Genomic DNA, 24,543 nt, shown 5'->3' on the forward strand with positions numbered 1-24,543 from the left:
AAGGAGTGGTGGACATTCCTCCCAACCTCTCTAAGGATTGTTCCCAGCGTGCCTAACTTCTGGCCATCCTTGAGACTTACACTTCATCAATATCTGGGGATCATCCAGTGAATTAGGCAGAAGTACCTAATTAATCTGGTCTGGTGGGAGACAAGTTCCAGCTTTCCCCAAACCATGTTTCACTCAACTGGAGTGGTCTTGCATCCATTAACTCCACGTCAAGCCTTTCCTGCAGGCAGTAAATTCAAGGCTTGAAGATCAAGAGCCCTGGTGTCAAAGACAACAGCTCTGGTGGCGAAGACAAGATCTATAACTACTTCCTCAAGGTCACCACAAAGGGAAGGATATGTTCACAGGCCTGGCATCCTGGATAAGCCCAAAAAAACCCTACTCCGTGCTCATTTCAACCACATAATATGGCGTTTTCACTATGGTGCCTCTCAAAGGGCTGTTGGCGAACTTGGATTAGCTCCCACAAGTGGAGAAGAAGAATGAGGAATGAAAATTATTTCTTCTTCTTCTTCTTCTTCTTCTTCTTCTTCTTCTTCTTCTTCTTCTTCTTCTTCTTCTTCTTCTTCTCCTCCTCCTCCTCCTCCTCCTCCTCCTCCTCCTCCTCCTCCTCCCACTCTTCAGCATGTTTATCTACAAGGATAGTATCCTAGTAGGACAATGAACCTGTCATCGCAGAAACCCAGGAGTGGATATAATACTGGACAGAGACTAAGAAAAGATCTCCATAAGATCCACGGGGCAATTTCATTTCTAACTGTGAGCTCGGCCTCTCTTTTTTCCCCCCCTCCTCATTGGGGAAGAAGAAGGACTTCGAGAAGGACATTTGGCTTTCATTATGTGTTGTGAAGTACAGAATTGATCACTGCAATTAAGGAATTCTGCTGAGGAATCTTAGAGAGTATGGAATAACCCTGTGAGGTGGCTTGGGCTGAGAGAGAGGAACTGGCCCACAGTCCTACCTTACTTTCATGCCTAAGGCAGGACTAGAACTCCCTGTCTCCTGGTGACTGGCCCAAAGTCGCCCAGTTGACTTTCATGCCTAAGGCTGGACTAGAACTCACCATCTCCTGGTGACTGGCCCAAAGTCGCCCAGCCGGCTTTCATGCCTAAGGCTGGACTAGACCTCACAGTCTCCCACTTTCTTAACCAGGAAAAGATATATCGCGACCTCACCGGCCCTTTTCTATTTATTTCTCAATCCAATCTGAATCTTAACACTGAATGTTCCTTTCATCCTCTATGCCCTTGCTGTAACATTGCAAAAAATAGAATTCTACTTATTTTAACCACCTGGCCGTTCAGCTGGGTTCCTTGAGCACGGCTCAATAAAAAAAAAAGCTTCTGCCATCCCCAAAGAAAGCAACTTTCTGATCCACTTAATTCCCCCACCCCACCCCCAAAAAATCAACAGCGTGGACGTTTAACACCCAGTTCCCATGGTTCTGTCCGGTTGACTCTCCATCAAAGAGTTCAACCCCACCATGGCAGCAAATCGGATTAAAAGGCAAGGAGACAGTTTGACTCATGTTATCTCCTCCACCATCTGGCTGCCCAGGGGTGGGGGCACTGGGTGGGTTGATCCACAACTGCTGATAGCAGAAACAGGGAAGTCACTGCTGTTGCGTTTCAATCCTTGAAATTTTCTTTAGTGCACAATCTTCCCACAATGGAGGTGGGGAGAGGGAAAGATAGCTCAATCGATCAGGTAGGGACCTTGGAGGTGTTCTAGTCCAACCCCCTACTCCATACTCCTATACTATTTCCGATAGGTGACTGTCCAGTCTCTTCTTAAAAACCTCCAGTGACTGAAGCACCCACAACTTCTGGAGGCAGGTTGTTCCACTGGTTAAGTGTCCTCACTGTTAGGAAGTTTCTCCTTAGTTCCTGGTTGCTTCTCTCTCTGATCAGTTTCCATCCATTGTTTCTTGTCTTGTCTTCTGATTCTTTGGAAAATACGTTAACCCCCTCTTCTTTGGGGCAGCCCCTCAACTATTGGAATACTGCTGTCATGACACACACACCCTCCCCAGTCCTTCTTTTCTCTAGACTAGCAATACCCAAATCCTGCAACCGTTCCCAGGCTTTGCAAGCAGTGTACAAGCTGTGGTAGGTAGGCAGATAAGTAGAGTCATCAGACTAATCAATCAATAGCCTGTCTTTCCTTCATTATCTATTCTTTCCCTCCCTTCCCTTCCCCTCCTCCTCATTCCTTTCCTTCCTTCCTTCCTTCCTTCCTTCCTTCCTTCCTTCCTTCCTTCCTTCCTTCCTTCCTTCCTTCCTTCCTAAGACAGTGACTTTCCAGGGAAAAAACTCCTGTCTACATATTGTAGATAGGTAATTTATTGATTAAATTAACTAGCAAACTTTTTTATTAAGATTGTTCTCTGCAACTTCAGGGCATCAGGACCACAGATTTTATTTTTATTTCCACTGCAACCGGTTACTTGATTAATTTTGGATCCTAGCTTGAAAACCACCCGCTTTCTTAGGATGGTAATAAACATATCTATAAATACTGTACATATATAAACGCGGAAGATTGGCTGCTGGTATCTTTTGCCTTCAAGCAAAAAAAACCTCGGAGCTGGGCGGGGGGGGGGGGCAGGGAAGAAGTACTCCTGTCGAATGGAAAAAGTGGAGCTCGTTCTGCCCCCCTCCCCAATAATCTGTGGGTGAAGGAAGCCAAGCGATTCATAATAATATAAGTATCCTTCCCCAGCGGTTCAAAACTAGGATCTATTTGAAAGGGCAACTTGCTACCTCCGCTTTATGAGCGTGGGGGGGGAGCGTGGAGAGCAAATTTTCAATTCTTTTGCATACAAAGAAAAAGAAAGTTAAATTTTCGTAGCACTTCTTGTTTCTCTTGACCCTGAATTCTAGGCCGATCAAGGATGAAGAGGATGAGTGACTTTATAATTTCTAAAATTCTGAATTAGGATGTGAAAAATCCTCACCCCGTTTCCTTCCTTTCTCTCTCCCTCCATCTTTTTCTCCCTCCCTCCCTCCCTCCCTTTCTTTCTTTCTTTCTTTCTTTCTTTCTTTCTTTCTTTCTTTCTTTCTTTCTTTCTTTCTCTTTCTTTCCTTCTCCCCCCCCACCAATCAATCGATTCTCAACGGAATACATGCTAGAATAGATAAACAACACTTAAAGCATCCAGGGAGATTAAAGCCTTTATTAAAACAGGATCGGAGTTGAACATTCTGACTGGGAGACCCGAAATTTTCATTGACAATTTTCCCCTTGAGGATGGTATTATTATTATTATTATTATTATTATTATTATTATTATTATTATTATTATTATTATTATTAGATTCAGGAAAAGCAATAATAGAAACACTGTTTTTAACAAAATGTATAAGCTAAATTAACGCACTGATCTTGAGGATTGAGTTAACCTATGTTTTTCAGGAGAGCAAAACTCAAAGAGAGAGAGGAGGGGGAGAGAGAAAGAAAATAAATAAATAAATAAATTCATTAATGTGGAAAAATCTGATTTGGCTGAGTCTCACAACTGAAGGCAGCTATACCATTAACTGTGACAGATTTGCAAACTAGTTTATGCCTCAGAGTAAAATCATAATAGTGATTACTTTGGTTTTACTAGGTGTAAGTTTTACATACTGCTTCCTATACTGACTTATACAATTAAGTTTCTGAGTAAAATCATAAGGGTGATTTCCTTGATTTTACTTGTGGCAAGTAATAAGCTTTACATGCTTGCTACTTACTACACTGGCTTGTATAATTTAGTGTAAAAGGGACCAAGGCTTTGCTTAATGAGATGGCCAGGGAGGTCAATAAATGGATCCATTCCCAAATCAGGCAGTGTCAAAGAGAAATCTTGATGCACAGATATTTTATTTATCAAACGTATGCCCTGTCCATTCTTACCTAGGCCATTCTGAGCAGTTTATAAATAAAGACCATACCAGCCGTATAAAAGTGGCTTGTAGGTTAAAACCAAAGTGGAAAACAGAAGGCAGAGCCAAGTCTTGACCCAACTCAGTCTTGCCCACCGATCTACGTAAACCCCACTGAATTCAATAAACTGACTCCGAAGTTCAGCGGGGCTGAATTCAGACCCCAGAGGAAACCCCCGCCTCCATCAGACCCAGCGGCTGTGTAAGTATTAGGATGCTGCGTCCATTTTAAAGCAATGAAAAACAAGTGTTGGGGGGGGGCAAGGTGCCGACTCTGTAAACCGCTTAAGAGAGGGCGGTTAAAGCCCGGTGAAGCGGTATATAAGTCTAAGGGGCTGTCGTTAGTGCCGTCGAAAAATTAAGGCAAGGGCTAACTCACCAAAGATGCCGAACGATCTTGCAAACCAACCCCCCGTTCGATCCTGGTTAAAGCACTCCCGTAGAATTAAAATCGACTGAACAAGCTTCTTTAACAGGATCGAACTTGGGGGGGGAAAGGGGGGGCGCGAGTCAGCCTTAAAAGCCGAGTTTTGTCCAATCGGGGGCCTTTTTAACCTATTGCGAAACATTAACGCATCCAAACAACGAAGCATAAACTCGTAGTTGCAGAGTCCCTATCCACGTGTTCTCAGAGACCAGGGCGACCATATCCAAAATAAATAATTTAATCTAAAACTATTCGAGTCAACAGCCCTCACCCCCTAACCCTCTTCCGAGGCTCCCTTTCGATCGGGTGGGGGGGGGGGAACCTCAGCATTACAGTCTCTACTCCCCCCCCTTCCTTTCGCTTGGAAAATGAAGGAGCCGAAAACAAACATTACTTTTGCGTTTACGCAGCTGAATAACGGAGGGTGCGTACAGCGGAGGGTGGGTGCGTGTTTGTGGGTGCAGATCTGGAAAATTAAACGAAACCAAGGGATTGCTTACCAAGTGTCGTAGCGTTGTGCCGCCCCCTTGCCACCACCCACTTTCGCTTTTTAAAGGCTCTCTGTGATATCTTCCACACCGATCAATTGATGCGTGTGTGTGTGTGAATTACAGAGCCCTAAGATAGCTTTCCTCGCCTCTATTTTTTAAAAAAAAACAACAACAAGACAAAACACTATAATCAGGTTGCTTTGATTTTTACTTTTTTTATTATTATTTTTTATCTCTTTTTTAAGTTTGTTTTTTTATTTTATTTTATTTTACTTTTTTATTTATCTTTTTTATTTTATTTTATTTTTATTGAAAAGTTTTACAATACATTTTATCTTTGCATCGAAACTCCTCCCCCCCCTTTTCCCCCTCCCTTACCTCACTTCTCCCAATTTCCCTTCCCCATCTTTCCCGCAATTGACTTTGTATTTCGATTGCATCGTATATTATAAACTAATAAAACCTTTTTTTAAAAAAAAAGACAAAAGAAAAAAAAAACTCCGTCCTCCCGTGCCGCGACCTCCCCACCTCCCCGGCCCCCCCCACCCCACTTTTAAATTAATATTTTGAACCCGAAGACAGGCGGGTGCGCATTGATCCCAATGAACGGGTTTCCACCGCGTCGTGGATATTCAAAGAAACGGCGGGCAGGGTTTGAAAAGCCTAAGACCGGTTTTGTTTTTTTTGTTTTTAATGACTTTTCGAGGTGTAAAAAGTTCTTTCCTGGGTTGCGCGCGGTTTACGAAGTTCCGTTTGAGAAAAATGGGGTGGGGTGGGGGATTCCAATTTTAAGAATTCCCGGAGCCTGAACTCCGTCTGCAGAGAGAAGTCTGGCAATTTTTTCCTGGGCTAGCAAAGCGAACCCCACTTTCAAAAGACTCCAGACGTGTCGCCCCATCTTTCAACAAAAAAAACTTGGAGAGGACTCACGAAGACTTTTTCTTCTCCCCTCTTTTTTTTTTAAAAAAAAGAAGGGATGGCCAGACTTCTCTCTTTTTCTTTTTTCCTTTTTTTTAAAAAAAAAGAAAAGAAAAAGAAAATAAGAAAAAGACAAACTCTGGGATTTAAGCTCCCCACTTAAAAAAGGACGGAGATTTACAAGGCCGCCGGGATGGCTAAATGAAGGACGCCTGGTTATTCTGCTTGTGCCTCGAGCCCCAAATTCTAGGGGGTGGACTAATTCTAGGGACTATAGTTTGCCCCCCCCCCAAAGTCGGTTGAATTGCGAGGGGAAAAAAATTCCTGCGGGGAGTTCCACAGCACGTGGGTCGATTGCCGTCTTCAATGGGTCCCTGTCTAAAGCCTTCGCTAAGAAAAATTTGGTTTTCTTTCATTGTTTTACTTCCTATGCCCCTTTCAGCAACGGAAGTGCAAGCTAGATGATAGATAGATAGATAGATAGATAGATAGATAGATAGATAGATAGATAGATAGATAGATAGATAGATAGATAGATATTATTATTATTATTATTATTATTATTATTATTATTATTATTATTATTATTATTATTATTATGTTGGAAGGGACCTTGGAGGTCATCTAGTCCAACCCCCTGCTCAGGCAGGAAACCCTAGATAGATAGATAGATGATAGACAGATAGATAGATGATAGATGATAGATAGATATAGATGATAGATAGATAGATAGATAATAGATTGATAGATGATAGATAGACAGACAGATAGATAATAGTTTGATAGATGACAGATAGACAGACAGACAGACAGACAGATAGATAGAAATAGATGGCAGATATAGATAGACTGATAGATGATAGATAGATATAGATGATAGATAGATAGATAGATAATAGATTGATAGATGATAGATAGACAGACAGATAGATAGATAGATAGATATAGATAGATAGATAGAAATACATAGAAATAGATGGCAGATATAGATAGACTGATAGATAGATGATAGATGAAAGATGGTGATAGATAGATGATAGATGGAGGGAGGGATGGAGGGATGGATAGAGATACTGGAGAGGATGCCTAAGATTGTGCCCCAAAGGAAAATCCAACATTTTAGATGGGGCGATGTGGGAGAGAAGGTGTTGTCAAAATGCATCTCCAATGGTCTTCCTCCTTCAATTCTTTCCTTCCGTTAATCAGCGGCTGAAATGAAGTGATGGCGGCAGTGATAAATGCAGGTTATCCACATGTTTCCCTCATTCTCAACATATCTAATAAAGGTATCTAAAAGAGCGGAGTTCCTAAGGGGTGGGGGAGCCCACCCCTTTATCGCCTGAAAAAGGGAGGCTGGTCATCTTTCAGCAGCCGAATGCAAAACACATTGTTGTCTTGTTCCAAGGAGCCAATTCTGTCATTCCGCCTCTCCCTCCCCCCTCCAGATGCTTCTGACTGAAGCTCCTTTTATCTTCTGGACAATTCTCCAAACTGCTCCCCACCTTCAGATATATCCCTTCCATTGGTTTGCTCCCAGCTGGGAGCTACAGGGAAATTCCCACCAGCCCAGAAAAGGGAATTTGCAGTTTTGGTTGACTTGAGAACTGGGCTATGCCTTCCTTCGGTCTTCCTTCAGCCAAGGGATTGTGGTAATTTAGCAGTAGTAATGGCTTCCACGTGCTACATATTCAAGGGGAACCCAAATGTAATGTGACAGGAAAGCAGATGTTAGGCAGATGTCAGTTTGGTGTAGTGGTTAAGGAACCAGGCTAGAAATCGGGAGACTGTGAGTTCTAGTCTCACCTTAGCCATGGAAGCCAGCTGGGTGACTTTGGGCCAATCATCAGGAGGCTGTAAGAGAGAATAGAATAGAATAGAATAGAATAGAATAGAATAGAATAGAATAGAATAGAATAGAATAGAATAGAATAGAATAGAATCTGGAAGGGACCATGGAGGTCTTCTAGTCCAGCCCCCTGCTCAAGCAGGAGAACCTATACCATCTCAGACAAGTGACTGTCTCGTAGTGGATAAGGCACCAGGCTGGTGAGTTGTAGTCTCACCTTAGGCATGAAAGTTGTCTGGGTGACTTGGGTCCAATCACCAGGAGACTGTGAGTTCTAGTAGACTGTGAGTTCTAGTCCTGCCTTAGGCATGCAAGTCATCTGAATGACCTTGAGCCAGTTCCCCTCTCTCAGCCCAACTCCTCTCACAGGGTTGTTGTTATGGGAAAAATAGGAGGAGGAAGAAGGAGTATTAGCAATGTTTACTGCCTTGAGTTGTTTATAAAAAAATAATAAAGGTGGGACATACTGTTAATAACAACAACTGAATGACTATGGGGGGGTGAAGCTGGTTCATTGATATTGCAAAACCAGGTGATGTACGAATCGAAGAAAACAGCCAGGAAAAATAACAAAATACCCAGGATCTGCAAATTGGAGTTGAGCGATTGCGAAGGAAAAAATAAAATAAATCAAAGGTTGTACCAATAATAATAGGAGCCCTTGGAACAATACCCAAAGGGCTGCCTAGATCAATGAAAATTTTGTACTTGTTAGACCTGCATATTCTGACTTTCCAAAAAAACAACAAAAAGCCCACCCTACCCTACCTGGAACTGGCTATATACTCAGACACTCGCTTAACAGCTCTCTTAGGTCCTTGATTAGGACTTGAACTGTAAAGTTTTTACCAGTCCCAGTCTGTGAATCAAATTGAAGATTAACCCTAATATAATAACTGAAAATAGTAATGTAGGCCAGACTAAGGCACCAATGCGCTAACCCTAATATTGCTTTTATTAGAACACAATCTTGCAAGTCTGAAGGGGCTCCCCTCCTCCCCCACTTTATCTTCATGGGAGGGAGGGGAGGAGGGGGGGGGCTTGTCTGAGAAGTTTTCTTAAATTAGTTTCTTGGATCAGGGACAAATCACGTTTATCTGATTGTTGCCTTGGTAGCAGTTCTTCATCCTGTCCTTCAAGGTCATTGACTATGACCTCTGCATCAGAACAATAGCAGAATAAGGGACTTGGCAGGGACCGTGGAGGTCTTCTAGTCCAACCTGGAGCAGGAGACCCTATATCGTTCCCAATTTCTTCTTAAAAACCTCCAATGTTGGAGCATCCACAACTTCCAGAGGCAAGCCCTTCCACTGATTAACTGTTCTCACAGTTGGAAACTCCTCCTTAGTTCTAGGTTGCTTCTCTCCTTGGTCGGTTTTCATCCGTTGCTTCTTGTCCTGCCTTCAGGTGTTTTGAAGAACAGGTTGCCCCCCCCCCCCCGCCCAAGATATTGGAAGGACCACCAACTTTTGGGTTAACAGCCATGTTCAACATCAGGTAAAAATTGGTTCCAAACCTTACCCAAAGACATACCTGTTGATTAACCTCCAGTTGTACTAATGAATTAAAAGCTGTAGTAGTCCTTTGGACAGACAGTCAGAAGTACTGCCTAGCTAGGAAGATAGGCTTCCCCAAATTAGCCAGAAGAAAGGTAATTTTGTTGGCAAATGAAAAAAAGTCCCACATTGTATCCTAAAATCTACACATTGGGGGGGGGGAGTCATGATATTGCTAAGCCATGATGTGTAGATTAGCAGCATGTTGGAACCCAGCGAATAAAAGCTTAGTCAGCAAGCCATGTAGATGCAAACCTAGCTTAGTGTGACCAGCTCAGGGAATCAGTGATGTGGGCTCCTTGGTGCTCTCTGAGCTGGGTGGTTTTCTTGCAGACATTTCATGACCCAACTAGGTAACATCTTCAGTGGTAGAAGGCAGTGACGTTTGTGGGGAAGGGGAGGAGGAGGACTGTGGGGTCCATGGTGGTTTGGTGGTTTTCTTGCAGACATTCCATTATCCAGACTAGATAACATCAGTGCTAGGACATCATCACTGATGATGTTCCCTAGTTGGGTCATGAAAGGTCTGCAAGAAAACCACGCAGCTCAGAGAGCACCAAGGATCCCACAGTCCTCCTCCTCCTCTTCCTCCCCACAAACCCCACTCCCTTCTAGCATTGATGATGTTACCTAGTTGGGTGATGAAACGTCTGCAAGAAAAACTACCAAACTCAGAGAGCACCAAAGACTGCACAGCCGTCCTCTTCCTCCTCCTCCTCCTCCTCCTCCTCCTGTACAAAGCACGCTCCCTTCTAGCACTGATGAGGTTACCTCGTTGGATACGGAAACATCTGCAAGAAAACCACCCAGCTCAGAGAGCGCCAAGGAAGCTTCTCTTCAACCCTGAGCTACAACTATTCATCTTTGGTGGTTTTAGGAGAATTGCTTTGAGGAAAAACGTTTTGGGTGGCAGCTTTCCACTGAAGTGGAACTGTGCATCTCTCTTCCTGCTGTACTTATGGGCGAGCCTTTAAAGAGCCTTGCTCAGGCTCAAGAAGTTAATAATGATGGTTCACCGTCATCGCCTGGCTGCAAAGGGGAATAAAGGCTCTGATTAATTGAGAATTTCAAGAGCGGTTTCCCCGCCCCCCCATCCCTTTCCCATGTCCCAACTTTCAAGCTCTTTAGATGTTTCCATCTCCCTCTTTTTTCTCCCTCACCCCTCCGACTTCAAGAAATTTTGAACACATGAATGGAGAGAGAGAGAGAAAGAAAAAAAAACAGAACGAAGGGGACACTTCAAAGAAAATGGGAACCATTACTGAGAGATCTGTTTATAGAAAGAATGAATGATTATGAGGAAGATGCCAACCGCAGGGAGGTGGGGGGGGAAAAAAGAGGGGTGGACTCACTTGTTGCAGAGGGACTTTTCCCGTGTGGTCCTCATCAGTGGCATGAGAGGGGTTCCTCCCCCACCCCCAAAAAATTCCCCTTTTGAATGTGCTGCAAAGCTCTTTTCGATTGAAGAGGAGGGCGTCTGGTCGGAATTGCCCTACAGAAAACCAAGGATGGACCACAGATATTTTTTTACACATAGGTACCGCTTGACGTGTAACCAGAGCTGGGATCTGAACTTCTGTTGCTAAGCAAAGAGGTCACTCAGCTGATTTTGTAAGGGTTTTTTTTTGGCATGGTCGCTCGGTGAATCGTTGCAGTCGTTAAGCGAATCACACACGGTTGTTAAGCAAATGTGGTTTCTCCCATTGACTTTGCTGGTCGGGAGCTGGCTGGGAAGGTTACAGATGGTGATCCCACGAACCTGGGATGCTGCAACTGTTGTAAACACAGGCCAGTTGTCAAGCCTTTGACGACGTGCCCACGGGGATGCTGCAAAGGTCATAAGTGTGAAAACTGATCTTAAGTCATTTTTTTCTCCCCCCACTGGTGTTGCAACTCTGAATGGTCTCTAAATGAATGCTTGTCGTATGAAGACTACTTGTATTGAGATCCTCATTGGCACGGGGTTCTAATTATGAGTCTGTGTATATATAGTGCTGTTGGAATACATATTAGGAAGTATTTTGGATTGCAACAACTGCAGAATTATTCAGCCAGTAGATGGCAGTGTTTAGTACGCATCTATGCTTATAATCTATGGTTTCTTTATGTTCTAAAGGAGAGTTTCTCGTGACAGTTGAGACAGTTAAAACCATTGAGCAGCAAGGCCTATTGTGACTTTTAATCTGTATGGCTATGTAACCATCCTCTGCTACCCATCTATGTGGCTATATAATAATCTGCTACCATTTATATATAATAAAACAGATTGTCTAACAATTGCTTATTAATTTTTCAGTTTCAACTGGGGAGGAGGAGGAGGAAGATCTCCATCAGGAACACCATGGATCACTGAGAAGAACACAAATAGTTAAATGCCCAGCAGTTCACATCCACCTTTGAATTTTGTTGGAAAAAAGTCTCGCTGTAAAACATGATTTCATTGGATACTGTTGTATGAAGAGTTCTGAAGTTCCAAAGACTTGAGAAGGCTCTTTCTCCAGGAACAGGAGTTTGTAGCTTCACACTCACCATGCACAACACTCCATGAATTCATCCAGCTTCTATTTCAAAGCCCTGTGTTCGCCCAACACCCAGTCCTGCTGGCATGTCTCTCTCTATCAAAATCTCAGTTCTTCAATTCACAATGTACAACGGATGGAACGCTGCCAACGTAGCTATCATTAAAGCTTGGGATCCTGGTACAATTATAAACTCCTCAGGCTTCACTCTTGTGGTTTATGGATGATGTCAGAAAGGTTCCACCAAAGATATTTATTTAAGCGGAATCGATTCTCAAGGATGGTGAACTATGAAGTTGCGAATTTGTCACTCCGAGGATCTGCTTGACAAATGAGATGAAAAATCAGGGCCTGATCACAATCCTGCTATCTGGAGTCTCTCCATGTAAAGTTTTTATTTTGTGGATGATATGAACTAAAAAAGAAAGATTGGGAATTTGGGGGATATAACTCATTTCCAACAGTCCTAATTTCCCTGCTGATTGCCAGTTGGGTAAGAGATGGCTGCTAGATTGCAGGAAAGTCCCTTCCAATACTATTCTATTCTATTCTGTTCTGTTCTGTTCTGTTCTGTTCTGTTCTATTCTATTCTATTCTATTCTATTCTAGGCAAGAACCTCCCTCCCTCTCTCCCTCCCTTCCTTCCTTCCTTCCTTCCTTCCTTCCTTCCTTCCTTCCTTCCTTCCTTCCTTCCTTCTTCTTTCCATTCAAGGCCAGATCAAGGCAAGATCTTCCCTCCCTCCCTTCGTACCTTTTTGGTGAAACCTTGCCTCTTTTAGCGATTTAAGTTTAAAAAAAGAACGGGTGAGGATTTGCTGTGACATTTTAAAGGCCATCTGGATAATTAATAGCCCCGATGGCATCCACCTCTTCCTCCATATATCTGCGCAACCCATATCTATTTTTGACATGGCTGACACCCTGTTTCCTTTCTCAACCCGAGGGCAGTCCATCTTTAATTGAACCCCGTCTCCAGCCTCTTCCAATATGCGAAGAGGCCAACACTGGTGGGTCACATTATCTGGAGACTGTGCAGGCCTGCTGAGGGAAGGTGATGTGTAGGCCTGCCCCACTGCTGGCAGCACCAACCCAAGCTCTTGTAGCATTAACAAATGACATGCAAAGTCCCTCCGATATCTAATCACCTTTAATGTTCAGATTTAGGAGACAACTGTACAGGACAAAGAAGAGATTAGCTGTCAAGGCCCAGCTTTACAGGAAGCAAATTGCTGCCTCTCCACATTCAGAGTCTGTTTTTTGATGGTAAGTGCCACTTTTTTTTAAGGAAATCAAAATGAGATTAGAGCGGGACTCAGATTCTCACAACAATACAGGAATACAAATTTAGGGCGAAAAGATTGCGTTCTGATCTGGGGTGAATTCCTTCGGATGAACTCTCCGAGTTCATGGAATTTGGAAGTCTAACTCTCAAGAAAATATAAAATGTATTTTAACAGGAAACATAGATAAGGCAGCCTAGAAAGGTCAGTGCCCTCCTAACCATACCCAAGAACTCCAAGTTTGTTGGCGATGTCCATTTTGCTCTCCGGGTTCATGGTGACCTAACCCTAACCCTAAGTGGAATTTTCCTCCAATGGGATTTTCCCATGTATTTTACCAGGAAACATAGATAGGGCAGGCTAGAAAGGTAAGTGCTCTCCTAACCATACCCAAGCACTCCGAGTTTGTTGGCAATGTCCATTTTGCTCTCCGAGATCATGGTGACATAACCCTAACCCTATACCATTCAAGACAAGGAACTGTCCAGTCTCTTCTAAAAAGCCTCCAATGTTGGAACACCCTCAACATCTGGAAGCAAGTCGTTCCACTGATTGTTGTTGTTGTTGTTAGTTGCGAAGTCGTGTCCGACCCATTGCGACCCTATGGACAACGTTCCTCCAGGCCTTCCTGTCCTCTACCATCTTCTGGAGTCCCTTTAAGCTCACGCCTCCTGCTTCAGTGACTCCATCCAGCCACCTCATTCTCTGTCAATTAATTGTTCTCATTTTCAGGAAATTCCTCCTTAGTTCTAGGTTGCTTTTCTCCTTGATTAGTTTCCATCCATTACTTCTTGTCTTGCCTTCTGGTGCTTTGGAAAATAAGTTGAACCCCTCCTCTTTGTGGCAGCCCCTGAAATACTAGAATATTGGTCTTAGGTCACCCCTTCTTTTCTCTAGACTAGCCAAACCCAAATGCTGCAACTGTTCTTCATATGTTTTAGTCCTAAGTACGGAACTTGTTTTTTTTTTTAATAACAAAACCCCCGTAACAGCAGAACTGAATATCGTCACTCAGCCTTCATCCCCTGTCCAATCTTATTTTATTCCGCTGCAGATAACTCTTGTTGCAACATCGTTGAAAGGCAATATAAGCCTTTGCTCTCAGCCAACCCGGCCCAGCCCCGTTGTCCCAAACCGCACCATTTCTTTGCCGGTTTTGCCGATCAGAATGACACCAGCTGCCCTCTGGGTAGACGAGGCCTGTGTCGCTTTAATAAATTGATCGGAGGAGCAGCCATAAGGACTGTCTCCATCACTGATCAAAGTTTTCCTACAATGGGGAAGGTTCAAAAGTCCAAGCTGTGATCCTGTCTCCAGCCGGGAGACAATCTGTCTCTTCTCTCTTTTGCAGAGTAATCACCTTTGAAGAATTTGTGTTTTAACCCCGCTGCCATGTTTTTAATCCTCCCCAAACTAGGGATTGGGCTTTTTTTTTTTTAAAAAAGGTAAGGCCGGGATTGCATGCATCCCACTGTTGTTTATCTTCTCCGAAGAGTGTTTTATCATTCCTGCACTTTAGGAAGACACGAATGAACAACCAGGAATTCTTTCTTCTCTGGAATCAGAGACTGGGGATCCAAGGCAGACTGACAAACTGTCTGCAGCCATGGATTCCCACCACCCTCCTCCGTTCCTGGCAGGCAGGATTTAAATTAGGGTACTTGGGACAAGGTTCAAGAAGGACCCGTTGATCTTTGCCTTGGCACAAATCCCTTGGCTGAAATATCCTTGGCTGTTTTGGATATTTCAATGAAGGACATGGAAAATATTTGAAAGTCAAGGATACTGAAAGAGGCAGAGTACAGAAGGACAGAGATGGAAGGGACTTTGGAGGTCTTCTAGTCCATCCTGCTCTCTAGCAGGAGACCCTACACCGTTTCAGACAAGTGGCTGTCCAGTCCCTTCTTAAAATCCTCCAGTGATGGAGCACCCACAACTTCTGGAGGCAAGCTGTTCCGCTGGTTGATTGCCTTCACTTTTGGGAAGTTTCTCCTTAATTCCAGGTTGCTTCTCTCCTTGATTAGTTTCCATCCATTGTTTCTTGTCTTCTGGTTCTTTGGAAAATATGTTAACTCCCTCCTCTTTGTGGCAGTCCTTCAACTATTGAAAGACTTCGATCATGTCATCCCTGGTCCTTCTTTTCTCTAGACTGGCCATACCCAGTTCCTTTCGTCTCCAGACCCTTAATCATTCTAGTTGCTCAGCTTGACCTATTCTCCAAAGCACCGGAAGGCAGGATCAGAATTAGCAAGTGGAAGATGATGAAAAAGGGATCCAGCCTAGAACTAAGGAGAAATTTCCCGAGAGTGAGACAATCAATCAATCAATCAATCAATCAATCAATCAATCAGGGGAACTGCTTGCCTCCAGAAGTGGTGGGTGCTCTTCACCCCTGGAGGCTTTCAATAAGAGGTTGGACAACCGTTTGACTGGGGTGATATAAGTTCTCCTTGCCTTGAGCAGCGGGTTGGACTAGATGACCTCCGAGGTCCCTCTTCCAGCCCTTGGGATTCTATGTCGTACGTTTTCATAGAAACACACCCCCCCACCTCCCCCACCCCACACTTTTCAAAACCTAAATTAAGTCGCGACCTTGATTTTGAATTCTCCCACTTGCTTTGAAAACTCACGCGGGTTATTTTATTTCCCCTCCCTTGAGAGACTAGCGAGGTGCTATTGGCCCCCATTTCTGTCCTGAGCCGCTGGGAAAAAACAAACCAGCCATTATCAACAGCTCCCCTAATGTCTTCTCCTTTCCCGCCCCCCCCGGTCCCCCCCCAAGCGCTGCAACGATCAATCATGGCTTTTAATCACCTTGCTTATGGGAAGAGGCAAAAGGGCAGCGCCAGCTTCTTTTTTCCATTTGAGGGAATCAGTATGCTTCCCTTTCTCGAGGGTTGGCTAAACCGGTTCCAAACTGGAGCATTGCCACCCTCTAGGGGTGGGGCGGTGCGGGGTGGGGTGAGGACTACTTCCAGTGGGTCTTCAAGCAGAGCTGGAGCAAAAAAAAAAACCCAAACAAACGGCTTTGGGGGAGACTGGTCCAGATTTGCAGGCAGGGAAATGGGGTGAAGATTCCCCCCTCCAATTTTAATTTTTTTTTTTCAGGGGAGGGAGAAATCCTGAGTTGCTTCTCAGGGGCAGGAGCCAGTCTGGGTAATGAGATTTAATGCCATGAGACTGAATGCAAACCCAAGAGGGTGCCCGTCTGTGGAGAGGGGATGCTTAGAAGGGAAAAGGTTTTCACGTATCCTCTGAACTTGGCACAACTTCCTTCCTTCCTTCCTTCCTTCCTTCCTTCCTTCCTTCCTTCCTTCCTTCCTTCCTTCCTTCCTTCCTTCTATTGTCTTTACTTCTTTTCCATCCTTCCCTCTCATTGTCCTTCTTTTATTCCCTCTCATTATCCTTCCTTCTTTCTCTCATTATCCTTCTTTCCCTCCAACATTCTCATACTTATTTCCTTCCTTCCTTCCTTCCTTCCTTCCTTCCTTCCTTCCTTCCTTCCTTCCTTCCTTCTTTTTCTTTCTTTCTTTCTTTCTTTCTCTTTCTTTCTTTCTTTCTTTCTTTCTTTCTTTCTTTCTTTCTTTCTTTCTTTCTTTCTTTCTTTCTTTCTTTCTTTCTTTCTTTCTTTCTTCTTTCTTTTCCTTCCTTCCTTCCTTCCTTCCTTCCTTCCTTCCTTCCTTCTCTCTCCCTCCCTCCCTCCTCCCTCCCTCCCTTGTTTTGTCTCTGACTTCAAGCAAAACCCCCCCATAAAGCCATGTTTGATCTTTTACTGCTCTCTAGTGGCAGAATCAAGCCTCTTCAGCTTGAGCAGACTTGCATAAAATCCAGGGTTGATGAAGGGAACATAGCAGAATGGAGATATGAATTTCCTTAACCTGATGATCTGGCCTTGAAGTTCTCACTATCAGTCAATCAATCAATCAATCAATCAATGAATCAGAATAGAGCTGGAAGGGACCTTGGAGATCTAGAAGTCCCACCCTTTGCTCAAGCAGGAGATCCTACCCCATTTCAGACACATGGCTGCCCAATCTCTTCTTGAAAACCTCCGATGATGAAGGCCCACGATTTCTGGAGGCAAGCTTTTCCAACTGGTTGACTGTCCTGTTAGGAAGTTTCTCCTCAATTCCAGGTTGCTTCTCTCCTTGATTACTTTCCATCCATTGTTTCTTGTCTTGCTTCCAAGCCCCCTCCCAACTCTGTTATTCTGTTAAGAGGGGTGTCAACCTATTCTCCGAACCACTTGAACGCAGAACAAGAAGCAACGGATGGAAACTCATCAAGGAGAGAAGCAACCTAGAACTAAGGAGGAATTTCCTGACCGTGAGAACAATGAACCGGTGGAACAGCTTTGCCTCCAGATGTTGTGGGTGCTCCATCCCTGGAGGTTTTTAAGAAAAGACTGGACAGCCATTTGTCTGAAATGGGATAGGGTTTTCCTGCCTGAGCAAGGGGTTGGACTAGAAGACCTCCAAGCTCCCTTCCAGCTCTGTGGTTCTCTTAGCTCTCAGCCGACGTTGATGCTGAGCTGTCTTGATTGACCCTCCTAGGAGAAGACCAACCTCTTCAGCACACACACGTCAGCAGCCAGCGCAGAGAAGCAGAGCCAAGGAGGCCTGGCGGGAAGGCGAAGGATTGCGAAGCCAGTCCTCTTGTGCTTCACTTCAGGGTGTGAGCTGCTGTTGTCTGTCTGGTGTGGGAGGAATGTGTTGACTCTTGTTTAGCTATGGAGGGTAAAATAAAAAAAAGGACAACTTAACAAGCCTCTGATTCCGTCATAGCCTTTGCAAGCCGCTGTCTGACTGCCAAAGAGCTGGTGGGGAAGAACATGAAGTTAAAAGACCGCATTCTTTTCAAAGCTGTTTATTTTATTTTTTAAAAAAAAAACCAAACAGCAATTCATTAATGAATCAAACAAGGAGAGGAGAGAAAGTGAGGAAGGGGCGGGGGGGTGGGGGGGGAGGCAGGCTGCCGAGCAATAATACTGCCTGGGGAGAAAAGAAAAAGAAAAAAAAAAGCATGGCAGTCTTCATTGAAATCAAGCCTGAACAAGCCATCTTTCCTTGCAGGTTGAGAACCACACAGGAATGGGGCGTAGACGCAGATGTACCAAGGTGTGCTGAATTCAACCTGGCTTTCCTTTTTTTTTTCTGTCTGCGATTTCACGGGAAAAGATTTGGCCCAGGACTGGGGACCCCGGCCTTCCTTTCCCCCCCCCCCCCCGAGGTGGCCCTTAGAATTTTGCATCTTTTTTTCCTTCCCCAAATTCTGGCAAGGGTGGATCAAGAACGAGATTGGATGTTACGGCTCATGAGTCTTCTGGTTTGGGAATGGCCTCCAGGTATAGGATTGGGGGCAGGGGTTCTCCTTTAGAGAATGACAGAGTGACGGAATAGGAAGGGACCCTTGGAGGTCTTCTAGTCCAACCCGCTGCCCGAGCAGGAGACGCCTGTAGCTATACCTTTCCAGACAAATGGCCGTGCAGTCTTTTCTTAAAAAGCTGCAGTGATGGAGTGCCACGGAAGACAGTCTTCCCTCTGAAAATCCTAAAGGCGCTTTTTCCAAGGGCAACTGTTTTTTCCTTGAAAGCATTTCACTCCTCATCCAAGAAGCTTCTTGAAGAACTGATCTTTTGGGACGACAATGACCTGGATGACTGAGAATCTCCATAGACATTTCCCCCCCGAAAGGTGGGCAGATAATGGATCCCGCAGCAGGAGACGCTCTTGATTTCAGAGAACGTATGACCTTGGTTAGAGAAGGGCCCTGTTGTCATAAACCCGTTGACCATATTCCAGATACATAGACGGGTAGCAAAAAAAATCCACTAGATGGTAGCAAACAACTAAAGATTGCTGCAGCGTGTCACCATCACGACCACGTGATTGGGTAGTTCTTCTGCGCCCAGGGACAACAAGCCACCTCATCCCTATGTAGATTAAATCCTATGTTGGCCAGCTGTTGCACAAACTATTTCCCCCTAGTTAGCTGGATCAAGGGAAATTCTGTCCATGAAGTTCACTGATCCTTATGTCTTCTGAGGATGAGTCGAAGTCTTAGAACTGGCCCTGTGAAAATGGTCTTCCTTTGCAAACATTTGTCCGGAATGGCATCCTGCTCAAGCAAGGGGTTGGACTAGAGGACCTCCGAGGGCCCTTCCAACTCTGTTATAATTCAGTATTCTGCATTTCCAACAACTGCTTGCCACGGAACACCAGAGATGTTCACGTTTCCAACAACTTCTAGCGTCACAGAAGTTCTTTTCCATTTTCTGGATCCCAAACAAAGACAAGTTGTTAAAATAAAAATTAAGGAAAAAAAAAAAACCAGCCCCAAATTCTAACTCTCCATCCGATTGTAGGTGCTTCATAGAGTGGCTGGCTGCCAATGTAGCTTCACTCGTCTTTTACAACATCCAAGTTCTTGAACATCAAAACTTCTGGGTAGCCCAAGGGAGTCTATCCATACATTGCTTTTAGTTGCTATTATTAGCTCCTTTCTCAGCTACTCAGGTGTTTTCACACAATTTCTCCAGCAGTCATTTGGATTTAGATAAATAAACTGCCAGGTTCCCTCTTAGCAACCTTTGACACAATCCCACATCTGTTTTCCCTCCATTGACCCCATTCCACCTACACATTTAACCCAATCATCTACTTAATGCAACCAATGATTTTTTTTTTTACCAGTCTAGCAACATCCGGTCACATTCTAGATATTGGCGCTAGCACGTGGACTTATATACCGCTTTGCAGTGCTTGACAGCCCTCTCTAAGCAGTTTACAGAGTCAGCATTTTGCCCCCAACAATCTGGTCCTCATTTCACCGACCTCAGAAGGACGGAAGGCTGAGTCAACCTTGAGTTGGTCAGGATCGAACTCCTGGCAGTGGGCGGAAGACTGCATTCTAACCACTGGGAAGGAAGGAAGGAAGGAAGGAAGGAAGGAAGGAAAGAAAAAAGAAAGAAAAAGAAAGAAAGAGAAAAAGAAAGAAAGAAAGAGAAAGAGAAAGAAAGAAAAAGAAAGAGAAAGAAAAGAAGGAAGGAAGGAAGAAAGAGAGAAAAAGGTGGAGGGAAGGAAGGAAGGAAGGAAGGAAGGAAGGAAGGAAGGAAGGAAGGAAGGAAGGAAGAGCAATAGCAATAGCCTTAGACTTATATACCGCTTTGCAGTGCTTTACAGCCCTCTCTAAGCAGTTTACAGAGTCGGCCTATGGCCCCCCAACTATCTGGGTCCTCATTTCACCGACCGCAGAAGGACAGAAGCCTGAGTCAACCTTGAGCAGATCAGGATCGAACTCTTGACTTGTGGGCACAGTCAGCCTGCAATGCCGCATTCGAACCACTGCGCCACCATCGCTCCCACCCTCCTTCTTTTTGAAGAAGACTATCCCTTCCATCCGTTCTTGGCCACGCAGTTCCACACTCTCCAAATATTCTCCAGAGGCTCTTTGGAGCCGCCAAAGACCGAGAGGCTCATCCCTAAGGTGAGAAAACTGGCAGATTCAACTCGGTTGCCTCCAGGGCGAAGTCTGAAGACTTAAGAACTGCAGCCTCAGTGAAGAAGCCGTTTGCTGCTGCTGCTGCTGCTGGAAAAATGCACAGCCCGCAACTTGTGGCCGCACCCTTGCAAAGCGCCTCCTAATCCATGCACTAAAGAGCCTTTGAGTGGTGTAAAAAGTTACAACAACAATAAAAAAGTTGGAAGGGACCTTGGAGGTCATCTAGTCCAACCCCCTGCTCAGGCAGGAAACCCTATCCCATTTCAGACAAAGGGCTGTCCGGTCTCTTCTTCAAAACTTCCAGTGTTGGAGCATTCACCGCTTCTGGAGGCAGGTTGTTCCACTGGTTAATTGTTCTAACTGTCAGGAAGTTTCTCCTTAGTTCTAGGTTGCTTCTCTCCTTGACTAGTTTCCATCCGTTGCTTCTTGTCCTGCTTTCGGGTGCTTTGGAAAATAGCTTGACTCCCTCTTCTTTGGGGCAGCCCCTGAGATATTGGAACACTGCTATCATGTCACCCCTTGTCCTTCATGTCAATAGAAATAAGAAATAAGAATAGAATGGAATAGAATAAGAATGAATAGAATAGAATAGAATGTAGAATAGAATAGAATGAAGAATAGAATAGAATAGAATAGAATAGAATAGAATAGAATAGAATAGAATAGAATAGAATAGAATAGAATAGAATAGAATAGAATAGAATAGAATAACAGAGTTGGAAGGGACTTTGGAGATCTTCTAGTCCAACCCCCTTGCTCAGGCAGCTTGACTCCCTCTTCTTTGTGGCAACCCCTGAGAGATTGGAAGGCTGCTATCATGTCTCCCCTGGTCCTTCTCTTCATTAAACTAGACAACCCCAATTCCAGCAACCGCTCCTTATATGTTTTAGCCTCCAGACCTCTAATCCTCTTTGTTGCTCTTCTCTGCACTCTTTCTTCTCTGCACTTATTTTACATCGTGGTGACCAAAACTGGATGCCGTATTCCAAGCGTATTCCAAGCGTCAGCAAAAGATCCCTGTCTCTTCCCCCCTGCCCCTCCCCCCCACCAACCCACTATCGTTCCGATCTGCATATTTAGGCTGCTGACGCAAACAGGACTGCTGACTTGAATTGCATTTGCTGGCAAGCAGCTTTGGCAGGCAAGCTAGGGAAAGCCAAACAACACATTTGCAAGTAACTCCCATCAAAGGAAGGAGGAGAGGCCCCAGAATGTTACTTCAGGATCTTCACTGGGTGGCGTCAGGCTAGGCCCGGACATTTTGCAAGGCAGTCTCCGCTTGCTGGATGAGTAATGTGTAAGAAGAAAGAGATGAGATCGAATTCTGACTGAGCTGGCCACATCTCTTAGGCAGCTACTTTTTTGACTTGATCCTGGGGCAAGGGCCTTCCCTGAAGAAAGATGTAAGAAGCTACCGGGGCCCGTGTATTGGTTTGTTTAATTAACCGATTAATCATTCGTTCATTTTAGACGCTCCCCCATCTCATGGTTCAAGGCGGCTCCGAGCAATCTTACGCCATAATTAAAACATACAGAGAAAAACAACTATACATATAGAAACAGATTAAAATTGCAAAATCAAAAGTAAATAGGTCTACTAAGGCATTATTTCTTTTGCCACCTGTGTTTTATTCATCATTAGATCATGCTCAGTGCATTTTCATGTATGTATGTATGTATGTATGTATGTATGTATGTATGTAAGCAGCCTACAATTGGATATTTTCCTGTTTCTGACCCTATGGCTGTAATAAACTGATGTGTTTTATTGATTTCATCCTTTTAGCCCTTGCCAACCCACTGCAGGCCTCTTCTGCATGTTTCCAAATAATTTTTATTTTTTATTTAATAATACAGTCCTGAGCTTTCTTGAAAATGCATATTATAATTCTATTGAATACAGAATAACAGAGTTGGAAGGGACCTAGAGGTCTTCTAGCCCAAACCCCCTCCCCCGGCTCAAGATTATCATTCTGGACAAATGGCTGTCCAATCTCCTCTTAAAAACCTCCAGTGTTGGAGCACCCACAACTTCTGGAGGCAAGTCTTTCCACTGGTTAATTGTCCTCACCGTCAGGAAATTTCTTCTTAGCGTTCCAGCTTGCTTCTTCTTTCCTTGGTTAGTTTCCATCCGTTGCCTCTTGTCCTGCCTTCTGGCGCTTTGGAGAATAGGTAAAAAAAAATATTTAAATTATACATTTATATAATTATGAGCCTGCCTGACGTGCAGGAAAGGTTGCAAATGGTGGCGCCAGGACACTGCAGCCATCATAAGTGGGACCCAGATGCCAAGCACTTGAACTGCAATCCCGTGTCCACAGAGGCAGTGCGACAGCCAGAACGTTGAGGACTATCCTAAGTCCCTTCCTGCAGCACCATCATAACTTCAGTCAGTCGTTCAGCGGTTGGTCGGCAAGCGAGGACTACTGCTTCCTGTAAAATCCAGGAGTCATTTCATCGATCTGGTGCAACATGGCCTCCATCCATCTTCCTCCTGGCCTCCAGGCCAACTCCATGGTTTTAGAGATGATCTGACCCCCCACCCACCCCCACCCCCATCCTCTTCTGACCCCCCCATTTTGCATCCAGCCCCACTCCACCTCTTCCCCTAATTAAACGTCTGAAGAAGCCCACTTTTTCAAAGGCTGTCTAAGGTGACTTCATTATCCTGGGGGGAAAAAAGACCAGAATGAAATACGGATCTCTTGTCTGCATCCTTCCGCAAATTTCCGCTCCTTTGCTCCTTTCCGCTCCGCACAAGGGTGCTTCTAGGCACGCCAAGAGCCTCAACCGCCTTTCAGCCTCCCAAAGACGGGCCTTCCCCGCTTCTTTGTGGAGACCAAATCTGCTCTTCCCTTGGCCTAATTAGCCGCTGCCTCTTCAAAGGGAAGCTTACCTAATTTGACCTCCTCCTCCATTCCCCCCCCCCACACACACACTTCAATCCTTCCCTTTCAGACCCTTCAAGATGCAGTTTAGGACCAGATCCCGGAGATCTGCAGAGCCAAGTCCATGCTGGGACAAGAAGGTTAGATGTGGGGATTAAATAAATAAAGTCACCTTCAAGTCAAGCCTGCTTCTCTCGCCTTAATATTTCACCAAGAACACATCCAAGGAGTCAATTCTTTCTCTTTCTTTCTCTCCCTCTCCTTCCCTCTCCCTCCCTCTCCTCTCCCTCTCTCCTCTCTCTCTCTCTCTCTCTCTCTCTAATCTTTCTCTCTCTCTGTCTGTCTATCTACCTACCCACATACCTATCTTATCTATCTCTTGATCTATATCTATCTATCTGTCTGTCTATCTATCTACCATCTTTCTATCTCTTGATCTATATCTATCATCTCTCTATCTCCCTACCTTATCTATCTATCTATCTATCTATCTATCTGTCTGTCTGTCTGTCTGTCTGTCTGTCTGTCTGTCTGTCTGTCTGTCTGTCTATCTCTCTCTCTCTCTCTCTCTATCTATCTATCTATCTATCTATCTATCATCTATCATCTATCTATCTATCTATCATCTCTACCTTCTCTCTCTCTCTCTCTCTCTCTCTCTCTCTCTCTCTCTCTCTCTCTCTCTCTCTCTCTCCTCTTATCTGTCTGTCTGTCTCCTCTCTTCTGAGACATTCAGGAAGGCCAAGTTTTCTCAACTCTCTCAGCCCATGCAAATAAAATAAATCACATGCATTCCTTACCACCCCAGTCTCTTCATTTGATGTTGTCTGCATTTGTTTGATTTAATGCCAGGAGAAACAAATGAATACAATCATCAGCAGTTATTGTGAGGAGAGACTGAAAGAACACCAAGCTAATCGTCACCCGAGATGGAAAGGAACATCAGGGGAAGGCTGGCGTTCCTCTATCTAGGGGAAAAGCACACCCCACCCGCTCCTTAGAGAGAAGGAAAGTTTGAATGGAAGGGCCAATAAAGTAGTGGAGGGGTTGATAGCTTCAGTAGGGCAACAGCTAATGAAGGCCATTAATGAAGGACTAAGGGGAACATGATAGCAGGCTTCCAATATTTGAGGGGCAGCCACAAAGAAAAGGGGGGGGGGGGTCAACCTCTTCCCCAAAGCT

At 44.5% G+C, this 24,543-nt stretch overlaps 1 protein-coding gene across 1 annotated transcript in view; it reads right to left on the reverse strand.

Moving 5' to 3' along the window:
• Positions 1 to 22,550: 22,550 nt before the first annotated feature.
• TBX3 (T-box transcription factor 3) overlaps positions 22,551 to 24,543 on the reverse strand; it is a 32,401-nt gene continuing 30,408 nt past the window's right edge. Inside the window, exon 8 of the mRNA XM_083373552.1 lies at positions 22,551 to 22,632. Within this exon, the coding sequence (XP_083229678.1) occupies positions 22,594 to 22,632 (39 nt within the window). The 3' untranslated portion in view covers positions 22,551 to 22,593. The remainder of the gene's footprint in view (positions 22,633 to 24,543) is intronic.

This window comes from Vipera ursinii (assembly GCF_947247035.1).
Source record: "Vipera ursinii genome assembly, chromosome: 14".
Lineage (NCBI taxonomy): Eukaryota > Metazoa > Chordata > Lepidosauria > Squamata > Viperidae > Vipera > Vipera ursinii.